This window comes from Leptodactylus fuscus, chromosome 5 (genome assembly GCF_031893055.1).
Source record: "Leptodactylus fuscus isolate aLepFus1 chromosome 5, aLepFus1.hap2, whole genome shotgun sequence".
In the NCBI taxonomy this organism is placed as follows: Eukaryota; Metazoa; Chordata; class Amphibia; order Anura; family Leptodactylidae; genus Leptodactylus; species Leptodactylus fuscus.
Window position 1 is genome coordinate 5436346 of NC_134269.1, and position 9769 is coordinate 5446114.

Consider the following 9769-nt stretch of genomic DNA (forward strand, 5'->3'; position numbering starts at 1 on the left):
TGGACTTGAAGCTTGTATATGTAGGGGACAGTCGTGTGTATCATGGTATTAAATTCCACTGTTTGTGCAATGGGTAGCAAGTGAAGGGATTGGCACAGAAGAGCAGCTGCTGAATAATGGAGGACAAACAAATAAAATACATCCACAGAATTTAAGGCTGGAAAGGGGCAACATGGTGGCTCAGTGATTAGCACTACAGTCTTGCAGCGCTGGAGTCCTGGGTGTTCAAATCCCACCAGGAATGACATCTGCAAGGAGTTTGTATGTTCTCCTCATATTTGTGTGGGTTTCGTACCCTTGTAAAGAAAATCATACTTAAATGGAAAAAAAAAAAAAAAAAAGTACATGGGGCTCACAATTTACATTAAAAAAAAAAAAGAAAAGAATTTAAGGTGGGAATGAGGGTGGAGAGGCTGTGAGGAAGAGTGTTACAGTAGTCTAAATGGGAGATCATGAGGGTGTGGACTAGGATTTGTGTAGTTACAGGAGTGAGGAAAGAGGAGATTTCATGAATGCTCTAGAGGTGGAGGTGGAGGCGGCAGAAGGCATTGATGGCTTGGATATGTGGCTTGCAGGATAAGTCAGAGTCAAAGATTATCAACTGTGACACTGAGGTAAGTGTGGTAGCATTAACTGTGATGGGGGGGGGGGTTCGTGTGATGTGGGGCAACGTTGATAAAGTCTGTTTTCTCCATGTTGAGTTTGAACAAGTGGGAGGTGAGGAAGGAGGCTATGGCTGCTAGACACTCTGAAATAAAAGAACTGGATTGTCTGGTGGGGTTATGAGAACCAGTGGCAGCATCGGTGTCCAGGAATGAGGTTGTGCTAGAGTGTGATAGGAGAGTCTGTTGTGATCCTCAAGACAGTTAAAGTTTCTGCGTGGTTGGGTTAGTTTCCAGACTTCGGGGTCTATTACAGAGGAGAGGGATAAGATAGTTAGTAAGTTGTGGTCAGAGAAGCGGTGGGACTTTTAAAGAGGTTGGATAGAGAACAGAGGCAGCTGAAGATAAGGTTCAAGGTGTGTGTCCTTGTGAGTGTCAGAGGAGGACCACTGTGGGAGACCAAAGATCTTCTCCAATAGTTCCACTGTGGATAGAGGGTGAACCTGGTATTGGTTTATCTGTCATCTGTGCTAAAGTATAATACCATATATGTGCCACTTTTTCTCTCTATTAGTTTACCTATGATTTTCCTGTCAGTCCTTTGGCACAACAGAGTCTAAACTCCAAGACCTGAAGTGACTTAAGACCACCAAAAATTGACACAAATATTATATTACTTCTTCTTGTCTCAGAGCTATTGTTAGGACTGTGCGGCAGGTGCAGCCAGGGGATTAGGGTCACAGCCTGTTAAGCTGTCACTGCTCTGTCCAGCATGCATGGGGTTAATTACCTTGCAGCCAATAGGCATGGTCGGTCTTCTGACTGACAGAGGTGCAAGCCTGTGGGCACCTGGGGCTTGCTGGTTAGACCCGCCTTCCCTCTATTTGAGGAGACAGGTCTGTTCACCCTGTGCCTTAGCCTTGACTCACAATTGTGCACGTCTGTGTAGAGATTAGTTTAGCAGAGTGCTGCCTTAGCTAGGTAAGGCTTTACTTAAAATTGTTTCCCCTAGTAATTGCCCAGGGAATTCCTACCTTAGCTTGGCTGATACCTGTAGTGCTAGTACGGCAGGTGGCTGTAGTGGGTGCAGCCCAGGAAGCTACTGGGAGCACACGACCATACTTTCTGTTTGTCTTGCAGTGCAGTAACTGCAAGACTTTAGAATTCATTTGAGCGGCTGCTCTGTCCTGCAGTAGCAGCTGCCATGTGGGATAACTTGGAGCACTGAGTTTGTGGTGTGGCTCAACAGTGAGGTCAGGCCTAGTTCACACCAGTGCGCTCTGCAGTTGAGCCCAATGGGCTCTGCAGGCTTTTTTTATTTTAGTTTTTTTAAGCAAGCCTACCAACCGTAACAGCTATAGCACAGGTATAATAGTGGGTCTTGCACTAGCTGTACGCCAATACAATCTCTCTCTAGATTGTGGATTAAAGACTTCTAGTATCCTCCTAAAACCAGCAATATGATTATTAGTGTAAACCAGTGCATTCATAGACTATTTTTAGAGTCCTAGGAGTCCTAACACTGTCATACATTATGTATTATACATATATGATCCTAGGAGCCCTGACAGTGTCATACACTATGTATTATACATATATGATCCTGGGAGCCCTGACAGTGTCATACACTATGTATTATACATATATGATCCTGGGAGCCCTGACAGTGTCATACACTATGTATTATACATATATGATCCTGGGAGCCCTGACAGTGTCATACACTATGTATTATACATATATGATCCTGGGAGCCCTGACAGTGTCATACACTATGTATTATACATATATGATCCTGGGAGTCCTGACAGTGTCATACACTATGTATTATACATATATGATCCTGGGAGCCCTGACAGTGTCATACACTATGTATTATACATATATGATCCTAGGAGCCCTGACAGTGTCATACACTATGTATTATATATATATATATATATATATATATATATATATATATATATATATATATATATATATAGTCCTAGGAGTCCTGACCGTGTCACACACTATGTATTATAGATATATATAGTCCTAGGAGTCCTGACCGTGTCATACACTATGTATTATAGATATATATAGTCCTAGGAGTCCTGACAGTGTCATACACTATGTATTATACATATATGATCCTGGGAGCCCTGACAGTGTCATACACTATGTATTATAGATAGATATATAGTCCTAGGAGCCCTGACAGTGTCATACACTATGTATTATAGATATATAGTCCTAGGAGCCCTGACAGTGTCATACACTATGTATTATAGATATATAGTCCTAGGAGTCCTGACAGTGTTATACACTATGTATTATAGATATATAGTCCTAGGAGTCCTGACAGTGTCATACACTATGTATTATAGATATACAGTATAGTCCTAGGAGCCCTGACAGTGTCATACACTATGTATTATAGATATATAGTCCTAGGAGTCCTGACAGTGTTATACACTATGTATTATAGATATATAGTTCTAGGAGTCCTGACAGTGTTATACACTATGTATTATAGATATATAGTCCTAGGAGCCCTGACAGTGTCATTCGCTATGTATTATAGATATATAGTCCTAGGAGTCCTGACAGTGTCATACACTATGTATTATAGATATATAGTCCTAGGAGTCCTGACAGTGTTATACACTATGTATTATAGATATATAGTCCTGGGAGCCCTGACAGTGTTATACACTATGTATTATAGATATATATAGTCCTAGGAGCCCTGACAGTGTCATACACTATGTATTATAGATATATAGTCCTAGGAGTCCTGACAGTGTTATACACTATGTATTATAGATATATATTTCTAGGAGCCCTGACAGTATCATACACTATGTATTATAGATATAAATGAAATCAAATCAAATTGGCTTTATTGGCACGTCTGAATGGATATTTGGCACTGCCAAAGCTAGTAAAGTGTGTGTGTGTGGGGGGGGAGTTGGAGTCGAGGGGGAGAGTATGGGGGAGGGGGAGGTGGAGTGGCTGATTTGGGGTATAACAGTCCATGGAATCTCATCTTCCTCTTAGTTGGTGACCGCTATATGGGGAGGTGGGGTGGTGCCAGTGGTTTGCGGTATAACAGTTTGTGGAGTCTCATCTTCCTCTTGTTTGGTGACAGCTGGACACGTATTGGACAGCGATCTCCACAGTGGCCTCTTCTTCTCCCAGTAGGATGTAGAGTTTCCTCTTCTCATCTGCAGATATGAAGTCTGGGATGTGGGCAGAGAATCTTTGGTAGATATATAGTCCTAGGAGCCCTGACAGTGTCATACACTATGTATTATAGATATATAGTCCTAGGAGCCCTGACAGTGTCATACACTATGTATTATAGATATATAGTCATAGGAGCCCTGACAGTGTCATACACTATGTATTATAGATATATATAGTCCTAGGAGCCCTGACAGTGTCATACACTAATTATTATTATTATTATTATTATTATTATTATTATTATTATTATTATTATTATTATTATTATTATTATTATTATTTATTTATATAGCACCATTAATTCCATGGTGCTTTACATTTGGGGGTTACACAGAATACACAGAATATACAGGTAGATACAATACTAACAATGACCGACTGGCACAGTGGGGTAGAGGGCCCTGCCCGCGAGGGCTTACAATCTATGAGGTTGTAGGCCTTCCTGAATAGGGGAGTCTTCAGGGCCTTCTTGAATCCTGTGATTGTGGGGGTCAGTCTTATGTGTCGTGGTAGGGAGTTCCAGAGTATGGGGGATGCACAGGGGAAATCTTGGAGACGGTTGTGTGAGGAGCGGATGAGAGCAGAGCGGAGCAGGAGGTCATTGGAGGATCTGAGGTTACGTGTGGGCAGGTAGCGGGAGATTAGATCAGAGATATATGGAGGGGACAGGTGAGGTCAGAGATATACGGAGGGGACAGGTTGTGGATGGCTTTGTGTGTTAGCGTTAGTAGCTTGAATTCAATTCGCTGGGCTATAGGTAGCCAGTGGAGGGACTGGCAGAGGGGAGCAGCCGATGAAGATCGGGGGGTGAGGTGGATTAAGCGAGCAGCGCAGTTTAAGGTGGACTGGAGGGGGCGAGGGTGTTAGCTGGGAGTCCATGGAGAAGGGTGTTGCAGTAGTCTAGGCGGGAGATTATGAGGGCCTGGACGAGCATCTTGGTAGTTTCCTGAGTGAGGAAGGGGCGAATTCGGTGGATGTTCTTGAGCTGGAGGCGGCAGGGGGTGTTGAGGGCTTGAATATGTGGCTTGAAGGATAGGTCAGAGTCCAGGGTTACCCCAAGACATCAGGCCTGTGGGATAGGGGTAAGTGGGGTTCCATTAACTTTGATAGATGGGACAGGTGGAGGGGCCATACAGGATGGGCTGAAGATGATAAACTCTGTTTTTTCCATGTTGAGTTTGAGAAAGCGGGAGGAGAGGAAGGAGGCTACAGCTGCTAAACAATCTGGAATTCTGGCCAGCAGAGAGGTAATGTCTGGTCCAGAGATGTCTATTTGGGTGTCATCGGCATAACAGTGGTACTGAAAGCCATGAGATTCTATGAGTTGGCCCAGGCCAAGGGTGTAGATGGAGAACAGGAGGGGTCCTAGGACGGAGCCCTGGGGGACACCTACAGAGAGAGGGCGAGGTGAGGAGGTGGTGTGCGAGTGGGAGACGCTGAATGTGCGGTTGGTGAGGTATGAGGAGATCCAGGAATGGGCCAGGTCTGAGATACCAAGGGATGAGAGCATTTCTAACAGGAGGGAGTGGTCAACTGTGTCAAAGGCAGAGGAGAGGTCGAGGAGGAGGAGGACAGAGTAATGGTGCTTGGCTTTGGTGGTTAGCAGGTCATTGGTGACTTTTGTTAGGGCAGTTTCAGTGGAGTGCCGGGGTCTGAAGCCTGACTGAAGTCTGTCAAAGAGCAGGTTGGATGAGAAATAGGAGGAGAGTTCGGAGTGGACATAGTGATTATAGACATATATAGTCCTAGGAGCCCTGACTGTGTCATACACTATGTATTATAGATATATATAGTCCTAGGAGTCTTAACAACGGATTCATAAGAAATTGTATTTGACCAAAAAACTAATTGTGGGGCTGAACTACCTGAACCCACAACAAAACCTATATTCAGAGGTTTCCCATCTGTAGCTGATATATTATGTTATGTTACCTAGATTGAAGATTAAGTGTGGACACAACCAAGGTGGAGATCTATGAATTTCAGATAAGTGTACATTTAATGGAGTCACCACATTGACTTATACCGGGCTCCATTGGCTTAGTAGTAAAGAATCACTTAGAAGTGTATAGAGGTGTAATAGTCTGTATAGAGGTGTAATAGTCTGTGTAGAGGTGTAATAGGCTGTATAGAGGTGTAATAGGCTGTATAGAGGTGTAATAGTCTGTATAGAGGTGTATAGAGTTGTAATAGGTTGTATAGAGGTGTGGGGATATAAGAACAACTTCTGAAAATTAGGTGTAATTAGAAATTCCAAATACCTAATACTGTAACATTGAAAGAATAAAGTCACCCCATGAATTTCCAATCTTTAATTCTATGAAATAACTTTTCTCTGAGATTCATCATGATCAAAATAACCAAACAAATTAATACAAAGAAATGAGACCCTTGAGAAAATGTCAGGAAATCCCTCCAGACTGGTGTTCGCTGTCGCACGGCCTGTAACAAGTATATAAATATCTCCTGCAGAAGTCATTGCTTTTGTTCATGTCTGATGAACACACAAGGCACAATGCTGCTGCCGCTGGTGACGATGTTCCAGTATTTGACTTAAGAAACTTCTCTAAATAAAACAAGAAAACAAGATTCATAAAGAAGAAAAATAAATCTGAAAACAAATTCAGAGATGATAGAAATATCTCATGTAAGTAGAGACGTATTAAACAGAACATCCCGCACATGAGGCTGTGATAGGGACTCTGATGGTTGGACACTATCAGTGGAATTTTATATTGTTCGCCTGGGCCAATTTTTCTGTATCTCCAAACATCTAACCTTCTCTCTGGCCATCAGTGTATTCCGGATTGGTGGGCTCTCAAGATGCAGACTCAGGTTATTGAACCTAGGTTGAGCAACTTGACTTTTAACATTAAAAATACAACTTCAAGAAACTTTTCTGGACTTTTTCATTGTCAAATTTCTAATTTCTTCTTACAATTCCTCAAACATTTCCTTAAAAATACTGATTTGAAAAAAAAAAGATGCATTTTTTGTCGTTGATCTTGATGATGCAGACCATGTTTAATGTATCCTGCAGGTTTAGTCGTGACCTCGATTTTTCTAAGCAAACATTTACAGCACACACCCAAGTTCATCTTGTTTAAGTGTCATTTTGTCCAAGTGTCCTGCAGTTCTACATAACATTGGGGTCGGGAGACCAATTTCTATAAATTTCCAAATATAATCCAATGTAGCATATTGTATCTTAACACTTAGATGTTGTTGCAGCATAATAACATATAAGACACCAAAAGCCATTGAAAAAGTCAACTTAAAATCAACTTTCTTGCAACAAAGTATTCAGATGTCACAATAAAGTTTGCTGAATAGGTTTCAAAAATGAAAAGTTGATATAATAGAACCTAATTCATGGCTTCATTTGCTCTCAGTGTAACCATTTTTATGTATACTTTGCCTCCCATGATGTATCTTTGATTACTTTTTAGAAGTGTCCCTAAATTACATACCCCGCACCTCTTACCATCTCGCTAATGGAGTCTGGTATAACTCTGGTGACTTCATTACATTCATACATTTGATCGATGCTCCAAAATCTCCAATCTGGTTGAGGAATCTAATTTGTCTTGAAACCAATGTAACACAATGTCATAAAGTGCTAACAAAATTGGCCCCTTTGTTAGGTTGTTACACCTAGACACAGGCAGGAAAGTATATATGTCATATAACTTATGAATCTTGAACATATGACTGTTTTTGGTTTATTACACTGTGATATCTTTTCTATCTACAGGAGAACAATCTGACTGCAGACACTGAGATTTTCCTCTTAGGATTTCAAACCAGCCAAGATATACAACATTTCTTCTTCTGTCTTCTCCTTGTGGTTTACTGGGGAACAATATGTGGAAACCTCCTGATCGTTACCCTGGTGTCCACCACCAAGATCCTCCACACCCCAATGTACTTCTTCATCTCACAACTCTCCATCAGTGACATCTTATTGACCACAGATATTGTCCCCAACATGCTCCACATCCTACTGAATAATGGAGGAACCATTACTTTTATGGGTTGTATCACTCAGTTTTACTTCTTTGTTGTTTCAGAAATATTTGAATGTCTTCTTCTCACAGTGATGTCCTATGATAGATACGTGGCCATCTGTAATCCCCTCCGATATAACTCCATAATGACCAATGTCTTATGTGTTGTATTGGCCGCCATCTCGTGGTTAGGTGGATCTTGTATTAGTTTGATTTATATCCTAACAATATCAAAGCTAAATTTTTGTGGACCGTACATCATTGACCATTTCTTCTGTGACCTTCTTCCTTTACTAGAACTTGCCTGTTCTGACACCTTTAATGTTCAGCTGGAGGTTTATTTGCTAAGTTTCCCAGGAGTTATCATCCCAACCACCATCATTATATTGTCTTATACTTCTATTGTCCGGGCAGTCTTAAAGATCCCATCCAGTACTGGTAGACAGAAAGCCTTCTCCACCTGTAGCTCCCACCTCATTGTGGTCTCCATATTCTATGGAACTATATTCAGTGTTTATGTTTTCCCAACAAAGGGACAAACACTCACATTGAGCAAGATCCTCTCACTGCTATATACTGTATTTACTCCATTAGTCAACCCCATTATATACAGTCTGAAGAATAAAGACATCAAGAATATCATTAATTCAAAAAAATTTTATAAACATATGAGCTAGTAAGTTATCAATGTTATACACATCACTGATTTTATACATGAAGACCCAGGAAAAGTATTAAGTTATTCACCTCTCAGGGTCAAATTATCCCCCAAGTGTCAATATTTAATGTGGCCACCATGACTTTCCAGCACTGCTATAACCCACCTGGGTATGGGGTTCTCTAAAGTGTCACAGGTTGCCACTCTTCCACTCCTCCATGATGATATAATGGAGCTGGTGGATGTTAGAGACATTGCGCTCCTCCAACTTCCATTTGAGGATGCTCCACAGATATTCAATACGGTTTAGGGTTTAGGTCAGGAGACATGCTTGGCCAAAACAGCACCTTTACCTTCAGCTTCTTTAGTAAGTCAGCGGTGGCCTTCAAGGTGTGTTTGGGGCTATCATGTTGGAACACTGTACTGGGGCCCAGATTTGATAGTAATGAGATCATGCTCTACATGAGTATATCATAGTACATGTTGGCATTGAGGTTTCCCTCAGTGAATTGGAGCTCCAACAGCCGGTAACAGCCCCAAACCATGACACTCCTACCATCATGTAGGCAAGCCATACTTGTCTTTGTACTCCTCACTTAGTTGCCACCATACACAAGTGACACCATCTGAACCAAATAAGTTTATCTTGGTCTCATCAGACCACAGGAGATAGTTCCAGTTATCCATATTCTTAGTTTGCTTTTTTTCAGCAGACAGCCATGCGGACCAATTTGATGGCATTGTATGGACTGAACACCCCACACCTTTAACCTCTGCAGCAACGCTGACTGCATTCATAAGTCTATTCTGAAAAGTCAACCTCTGGACATGAGGCTGAGCATGGGTTTCTCAGCATCTTTGGTGGACCATGATGAAGCCTGTTCAGAGTGGAACCTGTCTTGTTAAACAAAGAATATTGGAATTTTTATATATATATATATATATATATATATATATATATATATATATATATATATATATATATATATAATAACAATTCTGTTTTTCAGATCCTCAGTGAGTTCTTAGTCATGAGGTGCCATGTTGAACTTCCAGTGACCACTATGAGAGAGTGTGAGAATGATAACACCAAATTTAAGACCGGAGAAGGAAAAGGGCTAATTGAGCACAATTTGTCCATTTTCACTTAGGTTACTCATTTTTGTTGCCAGTTGTTTAGAGTGTTGAGTTATTTGCAGGGTGCACCAAATGTATACTGTTATACAAGCTGTACACTGACTAGTTTACATTGTATAAGTGTCAGATGTTTA

General features: G+C 41.2%; 1 protein-coding gene across 1 annotated transcript; it reads left to right on the top strand.

Moving 5' to 3' along the window:
- The first annotated feature begins 551 nt into the window (after positions 1-551).
- Positions 552-9404, top strand: LOC142202291 (olfactory receptor 1496-like). Its single transcript, XM_075272350.1, has 3 exons — positions 552-614; positions 7588-8516; positions 9278-9404. The coding sequence occupies exons 1-3, from the start codon at positions 552-554 to the stop codon at positions 9402-9404; spliced, it is 1119 nt and encodes a 372-aa protein (XP_075128451.1).
- The last annotated feature ends 365 nt before the right edge of the window (positions 9405-9769 follow it).

Coding starts and splice junctions, on each gene's coding strand:
- LOC142202291 (XM_075272350.1), top strand. CDS start 552: ATGGCTTGGATATGTGGCTTGCAGGATAAGTCAGAGTCAAAGATTATC. Junction 615..7,587: donor TTATCAACTGTGACACTGAG/GTAAGTGTGGTA, acceptor TTCTATCTACAG/GAGAACAATCTGACTGCAGA. Junction 8,517..9,277: donor TTTTATAAACATATGAGCTA/GTAAGTTATCAA, acceptor TAACCTCTGCAG/CAACGCTGACTGCATTCATA.